The sequence below is a fragment of the Fundulus heteroclitus genome, chromosome 1 (assembly GCF_011125445.2).
Source record: "Fundulus heteroclitus isolate FHET01 chromosome 1, MU-UCD_Fhet_4.1, whole genome shotgun sequence".
NCBI classification, from domain to species: Eukaryota; Metazoa; Chordata; class Actinopteri; order Cyprinodontiformes; family Fundulidae; genus Fundulus; species Fundulus heteroclitus.
The window spans coordinates 13,101,584-13,127,569 of record NC_046361.1 but is presented as its reverse complement, the minus strand read 5'-3'; the positions used below and the strand labels follow the sequence as shown (position 1 = coordinate 13,127,569).

Below are 25,986 nucleotides of genomic sequence, written 5' to 3'. Positions count from 1 at the left end.
ACCAACCATCCATCCATCCACTGGGTTAGGCTATCCCCATGTATCATATGTCACTTTAAGACATGAGCTGTTGTTTCCCACAGTACCCAAAGCTTTTGTAAACTCTAAATTCCTGACCAGGATATCCTACGAAGATGTCAATTAAGAAGTCCCATTATAAATAGGTAAAACGGCATACTCATGAATAAACATTTGTAAAGATTGTCTCTAATGCATGTACTTTTTCTTGCATTTCAAGATGGACATGCCACAGCAGGGCTACATAAACTATAAAATAAATGTACAAAACACAAGTACATGTTAAATAGTCTAAATACTGATAGATGTGAGTCAGCACAAAGGTAACATTTATTTTAAGCCTTGGGTTACACTTTATTTCTTATTTTATTTTATTTATTTATTTTGGGAATAATGCTTAAGTCTCACTTGATCTGACTAGAAAAAAAAATATTCATTGTGTGTACCTGAAAAAGCATAAAGTTATAGTGGAACGTAGGTTGTGTAGACACACTAGTAAGTTTCGGCATCGCAGTAGAGAACAGAAAATATGCATCTCCAGGCAATTTTTATTTAGTGGCTGTACATATATAAACACCATTTAGATTGCTTTAAGGAAAAATAAATATATTTAAACCATTATTGAATTATCTTTCCATCTTACAGTTGTGCACTATTTTATGCTGGTCTATGACAAGAAATTGTAATCAATACACTCAAGATTTGGGTTGCAATGTGACAAAATTTGAAAAATGTTTAGGAGCTATTTTGAAAGATCCTTTATTGACAAACCCCTTTCTATGCCATCTCTAAGAAATAAACTAATTATACTGTTAATTAGCTAAGGCAACTAAGTATTTTTTTTTAACTCAAAAGACTTGTAAAAGAAAACCAAAAGAATTAATATTAAAAAGAAACTGATAAAAGTTTGATGCTAACAGCCTTTTGCCTTTTATTTGAATGAGGGAATAACCGCTTTTGCAGTATGACCATTTTTTGGCTATAGGCAAAAAAGTCAATATTTCAAGAGAGCAGAAACACTCATATAATATTTCAAACAAAGAAAGAAGGACATAGTATGCAAACAGACAACAAAGATAGGGCTATAGACTAGCAATATCAGTTCATGACAGGTTTTTTGTCTTGCGGCTGATAAAGACACATTAAGAACTATAACATAGCCTACATCTTAAAAACTTTTCTGTGCCTGGTGTACACATTGGCTAACTGGTTTCTGCTGACTTGGTGGGCAATTTTCCACCTGAGTAAAGGGTTAAGGGAGAGGTCAATGTGCTTTTCTGCAGAGCCAGAGTTGAGCGAGGGGTTAATGGGTTTTAAGGTGTGACAGCGGATCAGTCTATAGGTACTTTACCCGTAAAGTTAGCTTGGTGGTCGATTCATCACCGGGCAATCAGCAGACCCACCTTGAACCCATAGGATTTATTGGGTTAAATAAATGTTCACTCTGCAGCTCTCTCTTCTGTAAGGATTGCACAGAAAAGTGAATGCAGCTTGTGACCATGTGGTAGATGTGGTAAAAATAGCAGTGTATGTCATGTTAGATACACCAAATCTGTTTGTCCAGGGCAGGGCATTATCCTAACTACCTAGAGTGTGTTTGCAATAAACAGAGGAAGATATGGGGTAATTATCAGGAGCTGGAACAGACATTACTCTCAACATTGCATCAACAAATGAAACTTACAGTAAACATGAAAGACAAGTCAACTGCCAGTAAATAAACATCAGGTTGCCAAACGTTTTAACAAAGCAGCTCCTTCTACATTGCTGGTGTTTATACTTCATAAACTTTACTATGACACACAATTTTGTGTCCTTCACACCAAACAAACTTTGGAAGCTGAGATGAAATGCATTATATTATTGTTGGTAAGCAACTCTACAAGACAGTTGCTGAATTAGATTTGTGGCCTTAAATCAAAAGCAAAGGAGGAAATTGCATACCTGTAATCCCTTTTCTGATCATAGTTCCACAATATTCATAAAACATTCAAAAAACATTGTCATGCTTGACTCTAATGTGAATTTGCAGAATTTGTGAAATATTTTCAATTCATATTCCAATATGTGTCTTATTGAAACTTTTAATACTGAAGGAATGCCTTCTTGTTTTTGTCTTCTATTTCAAGACAAGCCATACAATTTGGTCATGTTTGTCTTGCAGCCCATCCAATCCACCACCACCTAATTTCAGGTATGAAATGAAAAATTAATATGTTGTGTTTAAGTATTCAAGTGGTTTGTGTTTGTGGACATTCAAGCTAAAACACAAAGGGTAAATGTTTTGTAGGATCCAGGACACAATGTGATTTTAATATACTGGACATCTGTGGTATCACTGTTTGTTTTTTTATCAAAAACTGAGGAACGCTCCGTAGTAAACAGGTGCTATGACTACCTGACAACTTACTACTTTATGTGTAATGATAGATAAAACATTAACTGAGATACTGCAGGCTCATTATTTCAGACCTATATACACTCACTGACCACTTTATTAATGACACTTGTTAAGTTGTTTAGAATACAAGCAAATCAGCTTACAACATGGCTGCAACTAAATGGACATCAAGATGTGGTGATGACTTTCTGACAATCAAACTGAGCATCAGAATATAGAAGAAAGGCTATGTAGGTGACTTTGAATGTGATATGGCTGTTGGTGACTGAGGAGGTGATCTAATTCAATTCAATTCAATTTTATTTATATAGCGCCAATTTATGAAACATGTCATCTCAAGGCAGTTTCCAAAATCAAATTCAATCATATTATACAGATTGGGTCATATTATACAGCTTGGTCAGAAAAATGTTTCCTATTTTGTGCATTTCACAGGTTGCTATTCTAACAGGGATCTTGTTGCGAAACAATCTATTGAGTTTACAGAAAGCAATCACAAAAATGAAAAATGACAATGTCACAGGAAAATGGGCAGCCTGTTCCAAGATTATAGTGAGATAACATGAGTTTAAATAACAACTTGCTACAATGAAAGTATGTGGAAAACCAGCTCTGAATGCACAACAAACCTTGAAGCAGCAGAAGATAGATAAAGATTTGGTGCCACTTCTAGCAGCTAAGAACAGGCAACTGAAACTACAACTGTCTAACCAAAGTCAGAAAACAACAGATTGGGAAAATATTTCCTCTTCTGACGAGTTTTAGCTGCAACATTCAGATTGCCAGAATTTTGTGTAAACAACACAAAAGCATGGATCTGTCCATCCTTGTGTCAGCAGTTGTGATTGGTGGTGGTATGATGTGTGGGGGTATTTTCTTGGGCCACATGTACAAACAGCGCACTGTTTAAATGTCACTGCCTGTCTGAGTATTGTTGTTGACCATGTTCCTCCCTTTTTCACCACAGTGTGTCCATATTGTGATGGGTACTTCCAGCAGAATAATGCACCATGTCTCAAAGCTCAAATTACTTGAAAAATAATTTATTGTACTACAATGGCCTATGCAATCACCACAACCTAATGCAAAAGACCCCATTTTGGATGTAATAGAGGCGGGGGTTTGCCTATTGGATATGTAGCTTACAAGGAGGGACATACAGCAGAACTCTCCAAGCTCATTGGGCAAAGTGACACCTAGTGCCAGCTACCAAAGGTTGGTCTTAGCCAATCACTGTATCAAATTAAAATGTACACAGCATGCATCATGAGAAACCACAAGATGGGAAGCCAGTCAAGGCACCTTTTGCTGTTCTTTCAAAGATGAAATTGTGGATTCTTACAAAATAGGTGTGATAACAGCAGCTATGTGTGTGTCCTCCTGCATTGCCAAGTTTATTTTAATTAAGCTGTGGGATGGGCAACTCTTGCTTTTGTCGCACCGGTATGCCTCGCCTCAAACCACAAAACTGCAACGTGATTGGCCCAAACCATTTTTGGTTCAGACACAAACAGTTGTAGCTGGAGCGCTACAAGATGTATTCTCGTGTTTTGGTAAACGCGCAGAAAATGCAAGAATTCATCTCGCAGGCAAAGCAAGTCAAAAATACATTATATGTTGGAATTAGAAAATGATTATCCAAATGCAGATAACTGAAGCAATTCAAAAGCAAAATCATGACAAATACCCAACTATTGATCCAGTGTGCATATTTCATTTTCATGTTTGTGGAATAAATTCTGTGGCTTCTTGTCTCTTTCTTTCACAGATGCCAAGGCATGTCAAACCAGTCACATTTCTGTTCTGGAAGTTCTGGAAATATTTTCAAAAGGGATTCAGCAAATGACAGCATAAAAGCGTTTTGAAAACTTTGGAGGATGCCTTTTTTTTAATGGAAGCTGTGTTTTTACTGTGGATAACAAGCGTGATGAATAGCAGCACCCAAAGGTATTTTGCTTAGGTAACTTTGACAGTTTCTTTTTAGACACACTCAAGGGTTAATGTTTAGCCTCCAAGGTATGGTAATAGGAGGGTTAGTGTGCAAAATGCATTGAGTTGGAGGGGCTATATAACTGACGAAACACACACGTGTGAACCAAAAACCATACACTTTGCACATAAAGCAGATAGATGCTTGGTGACAGGAAATAAAAGGTGGCACAAAAAGCTGAACAGACATGGAAAAGCTTTATTTAGGTACAGGAATAGTTAGAAAGATGGTGAAGATGAAAAGAAAAGACAGCGGTGGGACAGCAGAGGAAAGAAAAGCTACAGTCATTATTTGTGGAACTGGAGAAAAAGCAGAGAGAATAAAACCAGGAGACAAAAAGGGCAGAATGCATTTGGATTGGGGTGAGACTAAAGAAAAGAAAGGCGAAACACATAGTTTCAGCAGGTCTAAAGAGAGGGGAAAAGAAACACTTCTGATTTATACAGTTAAAACTGTAAAAATGCTTTATTGATTAGGTCCACGTGGGTCTGAAGCATGAATGAAATTCGTATAAGACTTTGTTCAAGAACTTTAGCATTGCATGTAACAAAAACAACTGAAAACTTCTTGCAAAAGTAATAGAAAACTGCCTCCATATCCTCCATGTACTCCACGGTAGAAGTAAATAAAACATCCACATTTTCCCCTGCGAAGCATTCAAACTCTTTTCCATCTCTAGGTTATCCTCAGATAAATCATTTACTCATGCATTTAAAATGAGCAATAACAAGACTTAATCACAAAGAATATTCTAAATGGAGTTTTCCCTTTGAAAACAAATCACCTTTCACTTATCTAATGCAAATAGCATTGTGTTATACATTTCAATGACCCCGGTGGTCATCACGGAAGAGCAAAAACAACAGGACCATTAAAGTGTAGATCCATTAAAACATCACCCTGAATAGGGTATTCCCAGCATCAGGGGCTGAGCATATGTGGCTTTAATTCATAGTTATAAATGATCTGTTTAAAAATAGAGATGTCTAAAAGCATCTATGCTCACATGTCACTTTAGATCACAGCTCAGCATACTTATAAAATGTACCTTCTCTTTAAATATCTATGTTTGAGTTGAAACAGTCCTGAAGACAAAAAAAGATGCATGATCTTAATGGATTATGTAATTAAATCCCATTCTCACCTTTATCAGTGGCTTCCCTCTGCCTGCGTCCCGTTTCAGTTCTCAGCCCCTATGAATCACTTTCCTCTCGGCAGGTGCCGTCATGGTCAAATAGTCCACAGAAAAGAGCTGTTCTTATTTTTTTTTTCCTCACCCTTTTTTCAGTTTCTCTCCTTCTCTGAGCGATGTAGAGATTTTTCCCCAAAGCCAAATTTATGTGTGTGTTTGCGTGTTCACAACTCCAAAGGTCCTGGAATTCCCGGGTCCTGCGCTAAAGAACGAGCGCCGCTGAGCTCTTTCTCTGTCTTTCCTGCTGCACTCCTTTCCCTCCCATCCTGGCAGAAAGGAGGGGAAGACACTCAGGGGGTGGGACAGAAGACAGAAGCTGCTTTTAGCAAAACTCTTTCTCTATCTGCTCTTCCTCCTCTGCCTTTTCTCTCCACGCTCTTTTTTCCCTGTGTCTCTTTTGCCTCAACTTTTACGCTCTGTCTTTTGGCTTGCCCTCTGTGACCGATACTCTTTCACTGCTTAGCAAGGCGTGAAAGCAAAGCCCTGTGTCTCGCACACACACACACACACACACACACCCGTCTCTTTCTCTCAATGCCACTCCCTCTACCACAGTCCAGAGGTGAAGTCTCTTCGTCACACAATCACAACACACGCTTGTTCTGCAGAATTTTATTTTATTTATCACCAAGCCTGTTTCTGGTTAAATGAAGGTCAAATCAACAAGATCGTCTTGTCTATGTTTCAGGATTATAAATAGCAGACTTGGACCTAGTTGAATTCCACTCCTTGCACTGATGTCTTAAACTGATTTAAATGTTCTTATATAAAATTCAAAATTTCACATCATGTTATGTCATTTCTAAGTTTCTGATTTTGTCATAAGTCTTTTGTATTTTTCTCTGGTGAACATTTTTATGTGCTTGACTTGCTTAGCTTAAGGATCCGCCGTAAAAACTAAGCCAGAATGGAGCAGCGCTTAACAGTTTTGCTATTTTTCTGCAACTTTTGTGCTTCTCTATTAAATTAAAAGAGGAACGTACACTCAATTTATTATGCTGTTTGGTGCAAGAGATGGATGTCATGAATTTGGCCAATAAAGTGAAATTTGAGATGGGAAATTCAACAGTCTTACATGTAATATGTTCACTAGCTTTTTGAAATATAAAATAATACTCCAGAAAGTCTTATCATTATATTTTGGTCACACAATATTAGATTCTGATTTTTTAAATCAAAAATGCATGCCTGAGCAACCTTACCAAGCTCTGACTTTTTCAAAAAGGAACTGAAACACCCATGTAATTTTTTTTATCTAATTTTTTATTTGTCTTAGCTTAGCTTGAAGTTTTGTGTTAAATTAAAATATTCTGTATTCCACATGTTGCCTTGTCTTGAGGTTGACCCTGGTGTTCCTCATGATTTGCATTCTAGTCGACCTTGTTTCGCTTCTAAGCTCCGTTTTTACTGTCTTTGCATTTGGATTGTCCTGGAACTATGAGATTTCAAACAGAGGATCTCTGAAATAACAGACCCAACAGAGTTATAAAAGATTGAACAAGTCAGACCCTGCTTATGGTAGGTTTTGGAAGAACTCGTCCTAGTGATAAGTCTACCTCCAAGGAGTAATAATCAGTCAGACACCATGGTCATCAAATCCTCAGCCATTGTTTTACTTGCATCAGGGTTCAAGGATTGCAGCAGTTCCTTCATCTGACAAAGGTGTAGCAAAACAATCATCTCTCTCAAACCTTTGGACTTTGGACTCCTTTGGACTCAAACCTTTGGTAAAAAAAATAAATAATATCTCAGTGCACTTTGAAATTAAATCACTCATTAAAAAGTTAGCCTACCAAGATATAATAATTATTATTTTATGAATGAAAGAACAAAATAAATTCTGTTGTAAATTATGTTGGGAATAGGCTTTGTAGGGAATTTACTGTGTTCATAGGAAATGTATCGATGTATGTGCTCATTGTGTGTCAGCATTGTGTGAGAGGTCAAACTGGTTGTAAGTTCAGTAGATTTGAATTTAAAATCAGTAAATTCAAAGTTTTCTTTCTTCAACATGAACATCCACAGTCCACATGAAATAGCAAGAGTAGGTTTTCTCGTATACCTGACTTTTTTCATAACACCCGATGTGAAGTCCTAAATGTTTTGGAGGTGTGCTCACTGTTCGTCTCTATAGTCCATCAGATGGTCCTTACGGCAGGCGACACAGTATGGCTGGTGTTAGTGCTGTTACCTCACAGCGAGAATGTCTTGGGTTCGAAACCAAGCCAGAGGCCTTTCTGCAAAGAGTTTGCATCTTCTCCTTGTGTGTTCTCTTCAGGTAGTCAGGCTTTCTCCCAAAGTAGAAAAACATGCATGTTAGGTTAATCGGTCTTGCTAATTCGCCCTCGGGGCTGAGTCTGTGCATGCATGAATGTTTGTTTCTGTGTGGCCATGTGATGGACTGGTGACCCTTTCAAGGCGTGTACTCTGCTTCTAAAGTAGGTACCAACCCCCCTTAAACCCATGAGGTAAGGATGTTGTAGACCTCGCCACAAGCTTTGTGGCGAGGTCTACAACACCTGTCTGTTATTGAAGCTTCTAATATTAACATCACTTGTTTCTAGAAAATAGCTTTCAGTCCTTAGTTTCTTCTCTTGTTAAACAAGACAGACAAAGTGGTCCTGATTGTTGCCTTTAGTTCTTTCCAAGCCACAAAAGGCTACTTGTAGTCATTAAGCTCACACTCAGTAAAATCCATAGCAGCCTTTGGAATGTGGCCATACTGCCAAGGATAAAGCTTTTGAATAGGTAGTCAAGAGTGGTTGAATACAGATTTTGAACAGACAGAAGTTAATGACAAAGCCAAATAAGTAAACATGCATATTTTAAATCAAACTCTGGCTCTATGGATCCCATATGCTCCCATTTGTCTATTGTTTTTGCTGTAATCCAAATTCATGCTTCATCACTTCCCATATGATGCTTCCACTCTGGTGAGCCCTACCCCAAAATGGCTTCAAGCACCACTATCCTGCATTGAGCCATGATTCATCGACATGTATTGCCTACACCTTCATCCCCTCTTACATGTTTGTTAAACATTAGCCACTCCTTTTCCTTGCAAGCTTGTTTTTACTTGACTTGATGATGTCTTGTTGCTCTCTCTGATTTCCCTATTGATTATGATTTCCTGTTACAGACCTGCTGTTGTTCTTTCAAGAAATACATTCATAATTTTTTCCAATGCTTACACGATTAACAAATGTATCTCTGTTCTTTTGTCCTAATGAGACTTTTATACTGGTTTTACTTTTTTTCTTTTTCTTATCTTTGAGTGTTTGTATTTAAAGCTATTACCACTGCATCTTGGTGCATTCTTTGTCTCTACTGCATTTTAAAGATGCACACATCAATATGCTGTAATCAGCAAAGCCAGGCCCCACAGTCAGCCTCAATAAATGTTCTTATCCCTTCAGTATTGATTCTTGTGTCCTGTAGACTGAAAAAGAGTACTGCTGTATTGCTGTCATACCTACAATCAAAGACAGGAAAAATTAAGGCAAAAAACACAGTTTGACCATTATTATCTTAAGTTAAGGAAGAATTATTTCTAATTTTATTTCTCTGTACTTTGTCTACACCTACAGCCATGTCCATATCTGCCGCTGTTAATTTCTGCTCAATTCAAGTGGCAGTTAAAATGTTCCACTTTAACATTATTGTTTTAAGAAACTGATTCCTCCTTGTACAGTAACAAACACAACATCAATATTCTTACATGTATTAGTTTAATAGTTATTATATCAGCAGCAGATGTCAAAATTGTTGAGTTTCCTATGATTATTAAAGAAATTGCATTACACTGGAACACATCGGTTTAGGTGTTAGTATATCGTCCTTTGCTTAATTGAATATGATTTATTAATCAGAATCAACTTTATTCGCCAAGTTGTTGGGTAAAAACAAGGAAGTTGACTTCAGATTCCAATACTTGCATCATGTAAAAACAAAAACCAAACATAAAAACAAAAGGCAATCAAGTATCAGCAAGCAGAACATTATCATGTATAACAGTAAAGACATTATTCAGGTATAAAAGGTAAGCCCAGCGGCAGTATGTACAGGAGTTTTTTTTTTCTTCCACAATAGAATAGCTGGCTATCCTGACTGTGAAGTGTTCATCAAAAACACCACCTGTGAATAGAAACTGGCCCTGTGTCGACTCGTTTTAGCCTTTGGCACTCTGTATCTCTGACCTGAAGATAAAAGTCTAAATAACCTGCGACCAGGATGAGTTGGGACGAGAGCCATTTTAATTGCCCTTTTACTGGCCCTGAACCTGTTCAGGTTGTGAATGGAGGGAAGGTCAGTCCTAATGATCCTCTCTACAGTTCTAATTGTTTGTTGCAATCATAATTAAATTAAATATCAGAATGCATAAATACAGTGCTTATCCTATTTCTGTGCTTGCTTTGATAAAATGAAAAGATAAAAACCAAATGCAGACAAAAGCAGAGGTGAAGAGGCGACGAATATTCAGTAATACCAAAAGCCAAATGAATTGGCAAGTGAAGAACAGAAAGTGGAGCGAACTGGAAACAGCTAACATGACAGAGAACAACAGCCATGACAACAAAATAATCCAGCATTGAACAGAAAGAAGTCAAGGACCTAAATACTGAGGTAGGGAAGGAAGATGACAAGAAAACCAGATCAGCTAATAAAACAAAATGAGCTGCAGCTGGTGCAGGAAAAGCAGAGAAGCTGAGGGGAGGAGACTATGAACAAAGATACACCGAAACACCAGGGAAACTCTAAAAGATATCTCTAAAAGTAAAAACACTACAAGAATACAAGAATTAACAAATACACAGAGGAATTAACTAAAATGTAAAAAACTAGAGAACGGAAACAATGGGAAAATTAGGAAAAGACACTAAGTAAACCCAAACACCAAAGGATCATAACAGGAACCCACAGAGGAGCTCTGGGGTATAGTGGTGGAAATGCTGGAAACAAAAAAAAAAAACCTTTCATGCCAAAAGAGGAATAAATGCACTCTGTAGTTTGCTTAACACATCGGTCTTTAGCAGAGGGGACCATTAGAGAAAGATGGAGCTCAATGTAACACTAGCTTAAGCTTTCTGTTTAAGCTAAAATGTCTTTAAACAGTAAAAACTGTTTAAAGACATTGTAAATTGTACACCTCAAGTTAAGTTAGAACATCATGAATGATAATAAAGAACCCTCCTTAACATTCGGTCAATCTCCCACCTGATACCCAAGAGGACCTGCCCCCAGCACCACACCAGAGCTAGTAAGGAGTCAGCAGAGCAGGCGCACTCGGGGCCAGCAACGCCCCAGCAGCACAGCTACCGCAACCCCTGAGCCAGCCAGCTAACCATATCTCATGCCCCCACCCCACCCCAGGCAACATTCAGGGAACAGGGGTGTAGAAGACCCCCCAACCCTAACCCAAATCCCTTTTTTTATAAATAATTAATCAAAATGAAATAATTAAATAAATAACTAAATAAATAAAGACATTTTCTTCCCACAACCTTTTAATAGAATTTCCCTTTAAAAAAATCATTAACTATCCTTCCAAAGACAGCAGACCTGAGCTGCCTGAGACAAATCTTATTCGGAAAACATACAAAAAATTAAAAACTAAATACAGGCACTGGCAATAGCTGCACCTGATAGGACACATTCACACATAACATGGACAAAATGAGAACTAATGGTGGGAGGTGGAATGTGATGAGTACACAATTGCACAATTGTGGAATCTTGCAATGTGGACATTCTCATTGTCGCTTGGAGCTTCACACCCATACAGAAACACAACCAATGGTCAGACCCATATGTGCACATAAACAGCTTAATCTAAACGCTAATGCAGTTCACACCTATTAATGCAAAATACACACAGAGGAGCCCAGTGTGTGCCGTCTGTCTGGCGTCAACCTGGCACCATTCAGACGGCCATCTCTAGAGACTGAGGAAGGAGTCAGTCACAACTGCCTGTCAGCAGCTTTCATTATCACCCACGCAAACACAAACACACACCTGTGCACACAGAAAAAACACACACACAGGGTAAGGCCACAGACGTGCATACATGTGCAAGTGTGCAGTCAAATGTAAATGTTGCTCATGTCAAATGAAACAAAAGCAACTGGCACAACGTAAATGTGAATTAGATCTGTTAATGTCTCGTTATAGTTGCATTAAACTGATCAATAGTAACTATAACAATTATGTTGTATATTCTATCTTTCTGTTGCAATTTTTTTAATCAACTGCCCAGCATTTACATGGAGTTCATTTCTATAGCAGGGTTCTCTTTAAAGGGTGGTTTCATTTCTAAGTTCTTAACCAAGTATATATCATCTAATTAGCAAGTTGAATATACAGCGATCCATCCATTTTCTTACACACTTTTCCCTGTTAGGTCATGAGGGGTGCTGGTGCCTATCTCCAGCTGTCAATGGGCAAGAGGCGGGATTCACCTGGACAGGTTGCCAGTCTATCGCAGCATGTTGAATATATAAATATATAAACTAACTCATAGAATTTAATTAACTTGGTCAACCTTGTGTTCTAAATTGTTCGCAAATTCAAACATTATTACAGTGATAAATGCAACATTTTTACATTTTGTTCTCTTCCGGCCCTCAGTGAAGGTGAAGACGTTTTTGCTCCTCTCCTGCTTGTGCTCTCTTGTCTGTATGCCACTTAACTCCCTCAGAGCTTATTTCTACAAATCATCTGAATTGAAAAACATGGATCTTGTCAGCTCAACACAATTGATAACATTTTCTCAACAAGAAAACCAGGTGCAGGGGAGCCAAGCTATCCCAAGGGGGCACTTTTGTATGATGCAGAGTAATATCACACATTGGATTTGACCTCTGAATAAGTAAAAAAAAATAATCTAAATGGAGATTTTGGTGTGATCTAGTCTTCAACTCTTTCTTTAGTAGGTGCCACATGACAAATAGGCAGTTTTCCTGTAAAGTTAGGTTGTTTCTACAATCTTGAAGTGGAACAATGGTACGCTCTGTGTGGGGGACAGGTGTAGGCAGCACATATACGAGCATTATTGACAATGCTAAGGCATTCTTCTTGGCTCTGATTGGTTGTTTCATCAAACTTCATCTGTGCAGTTAGTACACCGAGGTAATGAGGCGATATTGAATCTGAGTTCAGACTTGTCAGGAGTGGCATATACCCGCTGGCATGCTGGTCTCGCCTGGGCACTGTAATGGGAAAACCTCTGTTGCTACAGCGTTAGTCTTCCAGAAAGTCTGTGATTTTGCACAGACTACATCTGTTTGTCAAGGCTGAAAAGTGAATATAACGCTCTTACTAAGTTTGTGGGGGAATATATGAAAGTACCAGATATCAAACGTAAAAATCTTAGCCGGAGTTTTATGGCATTTTAAGTTAATTAGAAAGAAAATTTCCCACAGTTCAGTTAGACTGATACTTCAATACTTATGATCAAACAGAGCCCTTTCATTTTCCTTGTACATAGAAAACACACATTTCCCTAAAGGTGTGAATGTGGCGGTCTGAGCAGCTGATTGACATGTTATCCCTATGTACAGGTGGAACACAACAATGATGCGACGCTAAGCGATGCAACAGACGCGTTTCTAGTGACACAACAGTTGTTATTTTGACAGCTAAGCCACAGCAACATGACACCTGCGTTAGATGCAAAATGACAGTCGCTGGAGTTGAAAAATTTGAACTTTAGTATGTTGTTGCATTGTGACAACCAATCAGGAACTGGCTGTGATGTAGGGTGAAGGGCTGCAGCAGAGACAAAGCTGCTTCCATTCAACACAGAAGACAAGCTGATAGTGGCGGTCTGCTGTCGGGTTGTCACACGCTGTGCGAACTGCTGCCGATATGTCAGGCGAGAGATAGGTTGTAAAAGTGATGATTTTGTCACTGAAAATGCATTTGGTGTGAACACATCTTAAGACTGACTTTTCATGTAAACCTAAGTTGGTGGACTCTTTTACTAATTATAAACCATGAACCATGTGTGAGGAGGGTAAAAAGAAAAGAAAAAGCACACTTTCTAGATGCGTAAATCAAAAATCCAACATATAAAAATTATTTCACTGCGATTAAAAGTCTACTAAAAAACCTCTAGTTCTTGTCATGGTTAAAGCAGAAACATCCTCATAGATCTCTAAATGTTAACTCTCCATCTTGTTCTCCAGATGACTGGCAGGGGTATGAACACAGCTTTTTAGTCTGCCTATGTCTCCAATTGCAGTTGTTGCAAAAGTTTGATGGGAATACTTGCAACCAAGGGAGGCACAATCAGCTATTAGGATAAGGTGGAAATTACTTTCTCATATAGGGCCAAGTGCATTTGAATGGATCTGTTTCAAACTTGTTTGATTATCTTAAAGGTACGGTGGATGATCTTTTTTCAGGTTCAAGTTCCGGAGAGATCACCTTATCAATAGGTTACCCTACACATCAATCACATTGACGCGCTCACGGAACGCTCATGTGCGTGCATGTTCTATGGTAGTTTCCTCTAGCTAGATGTGCACTTCTAGTGTTTATGTATCCAGTGAGTTTCGCTTTTAGCTGTTCATTGTTGCTCTGCTGCTCTCACCGTATACTTTGAAAATGGCTGAGAGTCGCAAGAAGTAAACTAGCTCACCTGTTTTTGAGAAGATGAGGAAGGCCTCAGAAGAAAGAAATTAGACCAATGGGTATTTGGGAGATTCTAACAGGCAATCCCTCTGAGGAGTGGAGACTTTGGAGTTTCTCATCTACCTTTAGGTGTGACCAAAAAAAAATAAAAAATCCGGAAGAATTTTTTAAATGGTAAATGGACTGAACTTATATAGCGCTTTTCCAGTCATGCTGACCACCCAAAGCACTGTACACTATAGCAACATTCACTCAGTCGCTCTCACTAACACACACACACATTTATACATCGAGACGCAGCTCGGTAGGCAAGATGGCAAATACTTTTTTAAGGCAGTTCAGTCCAGACAGAGTTGGAAGAAGAAAAATAATAAAATAATACAAATAATGTTATTGTTGTTGTGGTGTCAACCCGACAAAAAAAACCTGGGCATGTAAAATAGCTTGGTAGCTCATCTTTTCTCATAATAATGATAATAATAATTCACAGTTTACTTGTCAATATAATGCCCTAACAAAACAACCCCAGATAAGGTTTAAAATATCTAGTCTGGAGACCATTTTTAAAATCCTTGTTTTTCATCTTGCTTGTGTGCTAGAGTTTGTAAAGGCAAATAGAAAAACTTTGTTTAATAAAATGTCTGTGTTAGTGGAGTGAGAAATATTTTGTGATTCTTTTATTCATTCATGAAAATAGCGTGTTTGCATCGTCTCAGTTTTTTTATCAGCTTATGAACGCTTTCATTGTGCTGGCTTCTGAAAGGGGTTTTCTCATAGACTGATATCCAACACCTGACGTAAAAGCTGATAAGCCTCAGAGTAAAACAGTCTCTGATGTCACAAACCGGACATGAGCATGTGAAACTGTCACGCCATGGTGAAAACATCAACACCTGCACAACTGAGCCATCTAATGTTTTCCATTGCAACAAAAGAATCGTCCACCCTCAACCCGGGTGCATACTGAAGCACCTATTTGCTCATTTTTTTTACCCCCCTCTGTTAGCTCACGAGGACTTGGATCTTTTTTTTTTTTTGTCAGTGCCTTTTGAAATTTTGTGGCTGATCATTTATTTATCAGTTATCGATCAGCTTCTTCCAACAAGCACGTCTTCACATACATATTAACTATATTTTCTGCTTTTTTCACACTGAAACTAGTAGAATGTGCAAAACAAATATTCTCTCCTTTTCATCTTGTTTTGTCTGGGTTTTTTTTTATCTCTCACATACTCACTCCCACACATTTGACCTTGTTACCTCTTTTCTCTGTCACAGTTAACCTTTGCTCCCCCTGTGGTTTTCCTTTCAGTTTCTTGCACCCTTATCTAAAATGGCCCCGTCCCTTTTAAATCCATTTATCTGTCCCAATTTTCTCTCCTTACCCTACTCTGCACCTTACCACCAATTCTTCTTTTTCTAATCATTTTGTTTTAGATTCTGACTTCATCTGCCCCCTTCATGCCTCCTTTCTCCAGTTTATCCTTCCCCCACTGCCTCACTACCTGCTTAATCCCCCATGGCCACCACTTCTCTCTTAGTTGCACTTATTCAGTTTTCTCCATCTAGCTCTCAGCAATTCAATCTTTTAGTTTTTTTTCATCTATAAAATTAACACAAAAAAATCTATGCATCTGCATTTTCCCATGTGCCCCTCCCACAGTCCCCCTTTAACACATCCCTCCCTCCTGCTGTCTTTGCCATCTATGCTCTGTTTGTTCAAGGCCCTTTCTAACGAAGCCGGTCTCCTCCCTGATCTTAGCAGGCTATTGTCTACACTGATGTCTGTACGCACATGCTCAGAGAAAAGCGCACACCAAGATTTACGTGCAAGCAGAAAAACAAAGACTAATACATATGCATGCAAAAAGTACACATAGCTTTCTATAAAGGTCTCAGTCTCTTCTGTCCTTTGCCTGTCCTCTTAATTCCCTAGTTTAACATTCACATACACACACCCTAACTTAAAGCACAGCCAAGTTCACCAGAGCCCCGTTTCAGGAAGCTGGATTAGTGAGTATGCAGAGTAATTTCTGGGGTAAATTCCGACATACTCTGGCTTTTCCGTTTCAAAAAGCTCGGAAGCCATTACCCTGTGTCGAAGTATGACAACAAATTACTCTGTGAAACAACCTTGCTACCGGGTATAGGTTTTGGGCAAACTCTGAGTTTTTCCTACTTCTAAGCTGAGATCTGCACAAGGAAGTGTTGGAAATGGCGTGTCAGGAGAGGCTGATCAGACCATGATTAAATGTCTTATCTTTCCTGGATTAATATATTTTCAAGTTCTGTAGTTTTTCACCGCAGTCAATGATTTATCTTAATATTCTCAGCCCGCACATCACTCTTATAACACGAGGGAATGCTCTAAGTTTTTAACCACAAAGTAATTCTAAGTGCTGCAAAAAGATGAATGAACATATCAGTTATTTCAATAACTCACACCACCCCAATATTAATTGCATATGTCAAATATATCCAACAATGCTTTAGTTGATTAAGGTTAAACATATGAATAACATAACTGGACAATACTAGAATAAACTGTACTTTCATACTTCATCTTGATGCCAGTCGGGTTGCACCTAGACACGTAATCAATGCGCCCCCCCCCCTTCCTTTTTGGGTGTTGAATGAGTGTAGTGTGAGAATACAGCTTTAATTCTCTAACAACACTCATATCACTTAAGCATTGACTTTTTCAGCAATTCTCTGGCGCTAACTCTCACTTTTTTCAGCAGCAATTGCATTTTGTTAACTATGTCTTGATATTCTTTCATTAAAGATTTCTAATTTCACTTGTGGGAAAGCTTTAAAGCTTCTTATTTCCTGTCGTTGCCATGGTGAATCGTCTTATTTGCGTTCCATTGATGAGGGCATCTTCCATGCTTGTGCTTGCGCTCAATTCAGAGTTGAATGAATGCTGAGTTTAATTACTTGATTAATTACTTGATTATCACAGAACTTACACTCCAGTGTAAGTTCTGTGATAAAACATATTTTGCGATGTAAATGGCATCACCATCTCGTCCAGACTTTATAAAGAAATTGCTTAGTTGCAAGACTAGAGGATGTGCTAGTGAACACATAGACCCAACCCTACAGCTGCTTGTCATTTTATCTCTTTTCCATTTTGCACCTCTGCAGTTTTAGTTACTTACTGATCAGGCATCAATTTGTAGTCACCAAAGGGACACCTGAAAACTGCTAAGAGAGCCAACAATTTAAAGTAAGCAATGTTCTAGCCTACTTCAAAGAAAAGTATCCAATAAATAACATAAATCAGAAGGAGGCCACTGAGACTTAACACACTCTGATCAGCAGTCTTAATTTCTCATATCGAGAAAGTCAAGGCACAAATGAGGATCAGAAAAATTACGTCTGATGAAAATGGCAATACAATGATAATAGAAACTTTTCAGAAAATATTGTAAACTATGTTAAATTACTTGTAAGATGTATCTCTCTGTGTGCGATTAACAAAAAAAATGTTTTAGTACAAAGAAAACTAAACTGACCTGCAATGGTTAAGGTAAACGTAAATAAAACAGTTTGCTTACAGGTATGATAAAGTATAATGGGAAGAAATGGTAATACGTAGGTATATATTCAGAAAACCTAAAATAATATCACACAGCTCCAAGCAGCTCTGAAGCTCCACTAAACAAAACATAAAACTATTTTTCAGAAAATCCGCAAAAACCCTAAAAGGCATTTTTGTTTTCTTTTTTTTACTGCATTTTATCCTACAAAAAAACAGTCCTACAAAGATGCTTTTTAACAAGTATGGCCTGTTTAAGCAAATGTTGTAAAAGAAAAAAAATTAACTATATATAGCTTGTTAAGGTATGATCTATGTCACATGGACGACCTTGAGCGGTTGGGTTTTTGTTCAGTGAGACAGAGTCTTGAACCAGAGTCAGGTGGAGAACAGCAGCAGTTTATTTTCCACTCAGCATCCACACAACACTGTCCTTCACAGCTGACACTGCAGTCTTAAATAGTCCCAGCTGTGACGGACCAAACCATGTTAAATTGACAGGGGAATCTCTTAATCAATCTCCACCAATTTACATAAAATACATTTTATTAAATACCATACTTCTATTTACTTTTTATAAATATTTTTCCATTTTATCATTACACCTTAAATAAACACCACAAAAACCCAACAATTCCCCCCTAGTCTCCTCAATGGCCTCTCCCAAAGCTATATATGGCGTCTGGACCCCCGGGGTAGAATTTGTCCAAACACCCTGGAGAGGACACAGAAAAGACAGGTGAGTCACTTTACCACAGCACTCCTCACTCAACAGAGTATGCACACATTTGCTTAGTTTTTCCTCACCATTAGCTCATTGCTCTGTGGTAATCATTATGCTCCTCCACAGGCACCAGCAACCAACCTCACTCATCAATGAGGAGCAGCTGTGCAGAGCCCAAAACAAAGGCCACATACCAATTGCCAAAATGCTCAATAAATATAATTAAAACTTCTTGTGTGCAAACTTATTGCTGTGCAAATCTCTGCTTAAAGTGCGAATGCTAAATAAAGTGTTTGTTAATACAGTGCAGAAATACCTTTTAAGTGCCATACAGTACTATATATGTAAAATAGTCCCAGTAATGAAGATCTCTTCATTACATTTCCTCCCTCCTCTCTTAAAAGCACAGTACCTCAGTCCTCCGACATTCTGGATAAACAGTCAGCAACCACATTAGCCTTCCCTGGCTTGTACTGCACCGTGAAATCAAATGGCTGCAGTGCCAAGTACCATCCAGCGATGCGGGCGTTGGCATCCCTCATTTGTCTCAACCACTGGAGGGCACGATGGTCAGTCTCTAAAATAAAGTGACGTCCCAAAAGATAGTACCTTAGAGCCTCGATAGCCCATTTCATGGCCAAACACTCCTTTTCCACTGTTGAATATCTTGTCTCCCTGTCAAGCAGCTTCCGACTCAGAAACACCACAGGTCTTCTTTCACCGTCCACCTCTTGTTGAAGAACGGCTCCAAGCCCCACTCCTGAAGCGTCTGTTTGTAAGATGAATGGCTTAGTGAAGTCTGGTGTGTGTAAAACTGGATGAGTACATACTGCTTGCTTGAGATCCTTAAACGCTCGATCACAGTCTTCCCTCCAGCACACTTTGTTGGGGGCTGCACCCTTTGTTAGATTGTTCAGTACAGCTGATCGCTCTGCAAAAGAAGGTATGAATTTCCGGTACCAACCCACTAAACCAAGAAATCCTCTCACCTTCTTCTTGGTCGTTGGAACTGGGAAGGAATGTATTGCGTCCATCTTCCCCACTTGAGGCTTTATTTTCCCAAACCCAATGACAAAACCCAAATACTCCACTTCTCTCTTAGCTACATTACACTTCTTTGGGTTAACAGTCAGTCCAGCCAACCTGATGCGGTGTAGCACCTCCTGCAGGTGAGTCAGATGCTCCTCCCAAGACCGGCTATACACCACAACATCATCTAAATATGCTGCAGAAAATGCTGAAACATCTCTCAGTACATGATCCATTAAACGTTGGAATGTTGCGGGCGCACCCTGGAGCCCAAATGGCATGACTCTAAATTGGTACATACCAAAAGGAGGTTTGAAGGCCGTCAGCTCTCTCGCTTCTGGTGCCAAAGCCACTTGCCAGTATCCTTTGCACAGATCCAGCGTTGTGATGTAACTTGCCGAACCGACTTTCTCCAGTAAGTCGTCCACCCTGGGCATCGGGTACGGGTCAAAGTTGGACACAGCATTTAAATGTCTAAAATCTATACAAAATCTCAGGGAGGCGTCTTTCTTTGGCACCAGCACAATCGGGCTGCACCACTCACTCCTAGACTCTTCAATTATTCCCAACTCCAACATCAGCTTTATTTCTTTTTCCAGTACCGGAACCAAACGTTCTGGTATGCGATAGCTCTTTTGCCGGCTCGGTGCATCTTCTTTCAGCCGAATCTTATGTTGGACCAGTGATGTAAATCCTGGAACTTCTTTAAAGAGCTGAGGGTCCAAGAACGGTTTGATTTTTTCCTGCTCAGTAGGAGACAGATGAGAAACGTCAACCAAAGCACAGTCTGACATGCTAGTTGGGAGAAATTTTTCGGTCACTTCCTCATCCTTAACTGCTCTCACAAATAACTCCTGGTGCACAGGCTCTTGTCGGCTGCGAAACTCTTTCAACAAGTTGACATGAAAAGTCTGATGCTTTTTAGCTCTTTCCGGCATGTACAGTTCATAAACCACTTTACTCACTTGTTTGGTGATTTCATATGGTCCATGCCATTTTGTCAGCAGCTTGTTGTCACTGGTAGGCAACAGTAACAGAACCTTCTGTCCTGGCAAGAAGACTCTGTCTCTGGCCTTCTGATCGTACCATGTCTTTTGATGTTGTTGAGCTGCTTTCAGGTTGTCCTGTGCAAAAGATGCCATTTCCTGCAACCGCTCTCTCATGTTAATGACGTATGCTGCAATGTTTTCACCCTCTGGCTTAGCGTCTTCCCAACAGTCCTTCAGTAGGTCCAGCGGACCTCTCACTTGGCGGCCATACAATAACTCAAAGGGTGAAAAACCTGTAGACACTTGTGGAACCTCCCGGTAAGCAAATAACAGGTACGGCAGCCATTGGTCCCAGTCGGCACCTGTGTCAGAGACAAACTTGCGCAGCATATTTTTAAGAGTCTGATTATATCTTTCCACTAACCCGTCCGTCTGGGGGTGGTAAGGGGTGGTCTTAAGTCCTTTAATCCCTAATAATTTATAAACCTGCTGCAAAAGTTTGGACAAAAAATTTGTTCCACAATCTGTGAGAATTTCTCTTGGTATTCCTACTCTAGAGAACAACTGCAGAAGACAGTTAGCAACATGTCGGGCTTTAATGGATCTGAGAGGAAAAGCCTCAGGGTACCGTGTCGCATAGTCACATATCACCAATATGTAACGGCAACCTGTAGAGCTCCTCTCTAATGGACCCACAATATCCATGCCTAGCCTCTCAAACGGTGTCTCAATAATTGGCAGCGGCTGTAGGTGGGCTCGGGTTACTCGTCTGCCAGAAGTCAACTGACATTTTCCACAGGAACTACAAAATTTTGAAATCTGGGTATACATTCCCGGCCAGACAAAACGGCTACTGATTCTACTCAGCGTCTTATGAAAAGCCATATGACCTGCCCATGGAATTGAGTGGCCCAGCTCCATGACTTTGTACCTGAACTGTTGTGGAAGGGCTAATGCGTCACCCTGTCCCTTCTTCTGATACAAAATGCCTCCTTTAATAATGTAAACTGCATCTTCCACGAAGTCTAACCGGCGCTGATGAGTTCCCCCCCCAGTTACTTTTTCAAACCACGGTTTTAAAGTAGGATCATCTCTCTGGAGTGCACCTACATCTGAGGGAATGTCAAACTCCAACAAGTTATTTGGCTTAGACAACTGTCCTATCCCTTCATCACCTGAGCCTTTGAATTTCTCCATTCTTTTCTGAGCTCTTGACTTTTTAGTTTTTCCCGGCTCTATTTCCAGAGACTCCCCATAAAAAGGCAGCTCTTCCAACACAGTCTTTGCACTTTGAGCTCTTGTGACTATATTACAAGGTTTCAGTGATTCTACTGGTATATCAGATTTTGGGCATAAATCCTGGGCCTCTCTGTTGGTAAGCCCTTTGGGTTCATATTCTGACTGGTGAATAAGGTCAAAAAGAGTGGGGATATCATTACCAAGTATAACGGAGTACGGCAAAGAGGGAACTACAGCTACATGTACCAAGTATGTTTGACCTCCCACTGTCAAATACACCTCAGCACTTGGGTAGACATGTTCATCTCCATGTACACATTTTATCTTAACCCCCACCCCACTTAGCTTTTCTTCAGAGATTAAGCTAGCATGCACTAGAGACTGGAAGCACCCAGAATCAAGCAAAGCTTCTTCTTTTTGCCCATTCACTAGAACAGAAACTGTACAAACCTTCTTTTGCACAGCCTCAATAGCTGGTCTTGGCACTGAACACAAAAGTGATGGCTTTGATTTAAGGGCGGGGCAAAAATGTTGCGTATGGCCAAAGCCATTACAATTGTAACATCTAATATCTTGCGCAGAAGACTTGTGAAATGACTTTTTTACATTAGGAGGTCTTTGAGAAGGGAGCTGCTTTGAACTAGAAAAATTTCTAGCCTGACTTTGACCAGAGCCCTGTTCACCCCCAGTGGACTTACTTGATGGGGCATAGTGAGTCTCTCGGCCAAAATAGGTGCTCTTGCTCCCCTTCCTGGCTGACGTGAAGACCTCTGCAAGAGTAGCTGCTTCTTTTGCCGTCTTCGGGTCGCGCTCACGGATCCAGATCTCCAACTCTGGATTAACCATTCTTAAAAACTGCTCCAGAATTATCTGCTCGGATATTTCTTGCACAGTACATTTATCAGGTTTAATCCATCTTGAAAACAAGTCTTTTAATCGCACATAAAGTTCACGTGGCGTCTCACCTGCTTCAATCTTCAGGCATCTGAAGCGGCGTCGATACGTATCAGCAGTGATTTCATATTTTGCCAGAATTGCCTCTTTCACTTTTTCATAGTCCTCAGAGTCGGCCATATCCATTAGAACATAGGCTGTGCGGGCCTTACCGGTCAACAAAGGGACCAGACGAACCGCCCACTCATCTCTAGCCCAGCGACACACCTGGGCCATCCTCTCGAACGTCGTCAGGAAATGCTCAATGTCATCATCCGTGGATAAGGGAAGAAACTTTGGTTCAATTATGGTCCTGGAACCACGAGCCAGCTGGACATCACCACCATCTGATTCTTCTGTAGGTGCTTCAGATGTCGTGGGTTGAAGATGTGCTTCTGATACATCAGATTTTCCAAGTACAGCATGCACTTGAAGCTGCATTTGTTGGAATTGATGCTGTATGCTTTTCCACCTCTGCTCCTGGCGGGAAAAAACTTTATCAATCTTCAGGTCTCTAGCCACTTGAGACCGCATCATAGATTTCACCATCACCGCCAGTTCCTCCAACTTATCTTCAGGGTTGGTTGTTGCCATTGTCTCCATTTCAGAGGAAGCTCCAGCTCCTTCCTCAGGCTCTCCCTCTTGGGCTGGCTTTTTTCCTCCTCTGGTCATCATCTTCTCTGGCATGAACATCCCACTCCTGACACCACTTGTCACATGGACGACCTTGAGCGGTTGGGTTTTTGTTCAGTGAGACAGAGTCTTGAACCAGAGTCAGGTGGAGAACAGCAGCAGTTTATTTTCCACTCAGCATCCACACAACACTGTCCTTCACAGCTGACACTGCAGTCTTAAATAGTCCCAGCTGTGACGGACCAAACCATGTTAAATTGACAGGGGAATCTCTTAATCAATCTCCACCAATTTACATAAAATACATTTTATTAAATACCATACTTCTATTTACTTTTTATAAATATTTTTCCATTTTATCATTACACCTTAAATAAACACCACAAAAACCCAACAATTCCCCCCTAGTCTCCTCAATGGCCTCTCCCAAAGCTATATATGGCGTCTGGACCCCCGGGGTAGAATTTGTCCAAACACCCTGGAGAGGACACAGAAAAGACAGGTGAGTCACTTTACCACAGCACTCCTCACTCAACAGAGTATGCACACATTTGCTTAGTTTTTCCTCACCATTAGCTCATTGCTCTGTGGTAATCATTATGCTCCTCCACAGGCACCAGCAACCAACCTCACTCATCAATGAGGAGCAGCTGTGCAGAGCCCAAAACAAAGGCCACATACCAATCGCCAAAATGCTCAATAAATATAATTAAAACTTCTTGTGTGCAAACTTATTGCTGTGCAAATCTCTGCTTAAAGTGCGAATGCTAAATAAAGTGTTTGTTAATACAGTGCAGAAATACCTTTTAAGTGCCATACAGTACTATATATGTAAAATAGTCCCAGTAATGAAGATCTCTTCATTACAATCTAATACATGTAAGTAAGTAATGGCATTGCTGCAATGGAGTTTCAGGTATTTATTGTGTAAAGCAGAGTTGATCCGTCTTTCCTCTTTTTTCTGTCAAATCGTCTTCCCAGAGCAGTATAAATATTTCACATCTCAAAGTTAAAAAAGCATGCTACTTCACACTTCACAGCCCCCGATGAATCCATTATTCCCTCTCTCTGCCACGCACATACACACAGTCATACTGAATACAGTGATATATATATATATATATATATATATATATATATATATATATATATATAGTTAAATTACAACAAGATCAAAGCCTACTAAATTTTGTGAATAGCAGAGCTCATCCAGTAAAACCACCAAAAGTGTGGTAGGCCTTCATACACAAGCTTGCACTAAAGCGCATGCACACAGAGTTCAGGCTCAGGACTGGCCAGTGAGAGGGGAAAGCAGAAACACATACCTTTTTAATGATTTATGTTATGAGGATGAAAAGAGACGAGCTGATAAATTCTGCTCCGCAAAACATTCCTACAGATTCTCGCTTGACCAAAAACAGATACTGCAGAGGGTCTCATATATATTGATAAAGTTATAGTTGAAAACAGCCTGTGCACCAACATAATTCTGCAGAATTTCATATCTGACACAATGAAGAACCAGAAATATGTTTTTTGGGAACTGAATCCTCTGGTGTGCAGTAGCAAAATGTGTAAAATGTAATGATCTAGTGATAATAAAAGCACATTAGGAGTGTCAGAATTGTCTAAATGCTAAATTAGACAAGGATTACAGGATTTACTGTACAATAACAGCTTTCTATCCCCATCACAGAATGTTGTGTGTCTGTGGGCTTTTTTTCTTTTTTTTAGTGTCTTTTAATTATTTGGCATCGTCTTACTATACATTTCATACTGTAGTACACAATAGAATGCCACAGCTTTTTGGACATGTTGAAAACCTTTACCCCAAAAACGCAGCAGCCCTTATGTATTGCACCTGTGCACCACTGCTACAACATTTACACAACTGCTACTCACATTTCACAGTATTGAGCAATAATCATTTTACTTTTTCATGAAATATGTAACATTCTATCAGGTTTTTATTGCACTATCATACTAAAGAATAGTGAATACACAGGCTAAAACACAGAAAACTAAGTTTGTCCACTGGACTTGAGAACAGAGATTAATAAGACAGTGATAAAATGTTTCCTTCAAATGGTACCATGTACTACAATAAAGAACAATTGTGACAAGAATATATAAAATAAATAAGCATAAAAGAGAATCGAATACCTAATAAATTACATATAAGTTACTGCAGCAGTTATTAGAGGTCTTTTATAAGAGGTTCTTATAAAAGAAATCAAAATCATGAAGATCCCGGTCCATATTCCATAATAAGCTCACACTCAATGGCTGTAAACGCCTTTGTGTGCGCTGGTCGTTGGGTCTGGTAGACATGCTTTCTATTGTAGCTCTAAAAAACGTTTTTAACAGCTTAGTGGAAAGTCCAGTCCGTTTCAATTTGCTGAGAAAGAGGAGCCGTTGTGGAGAGTTCTTTAACGGGTGAGAGTTGTTTAGTCTTGGAGAGGTCAGAGAAGATGTGAATGCAAGATCTTTTCATGGGACAACAATGAAAATATCACACTGTCATACAATGTAGTCAGTGCACAGGTTGTATAACATTGTAAATTTGCTGTCCCCCCACAAAATAACGCACAGCGATTAATGCTTAAACTGATGTTTAGGGTATTTTGTTTTTAGTAAGAACATCATATTTTTCATGGCAAGCAAGT

General features: G+C 39.5%; 2 protein-coding genes and 1 long non-coding RNA gene across 4 annotated transcripts in view; 1 reads left to right on the top strand and 2 right to left on the bottom strand.

The window, feature by feature from the left end:
• The window catches only part of sema3b (sema domain, immunoglobulin domain (Ig), short basic domain, secreted, (semaphorin) 3B), a 101,071-nt gene extending 95,018 nt beyond the window's left edge, over nucleotides 1–6,053 (bottom strand). Inside the window, exon 1 of one of the 2 annotated variants that reach the window (XM_012866775.3) lies at nucleotides 5,554–6,053. The gene's annotated coding sequence lies outside the window, so the exon portion shown is untranslated. The remainder of the gene's footprint in view (nucleotides 1–5,553) is intronic. The other variant, XM_012866777.3, reaches the window with a different exon arrangement.
• A 12,370-nt stretch (nucleotides 6,054–18,423) lies between these two features.
• Nucleotides 18,424–23,380, bottom strand: LOC118564824. Its single transcript, XM_036144040.1, has 3 exons — nucleotides 22,720–23,380; nucleotides 19,828–22,638; nucleotides 18,424–18,488 (listed from the first exon to the last, which is right to left on the bottom strand). The coding sequence occupies exons 1-3, from the start codon at nucleotides 23,378–23,380 to the stop codon at nucleotides 18,424–18,426; spliced, it is 3,537 nt and encodes a 1,178-aa protein (XP_035999933.1).
• A 201-nt stretch (nucleotides 23,381–23,581) lies between these two features.
• Nucleotides 23,582–24,038, top strand: LOC118562663. Its single transcript, XR_004930733.1, has 2 exons — nucleotides 23,582–23,822; nucleotides 23,934–24,038. It is a non-coding gene; the product is annotated as an uncharacterized LOC118562663 (long non-coding RNA).
• The last annotated feature ends 1,948 nt before the right edge of the window (nucleotides 24,039–25,986 follow it).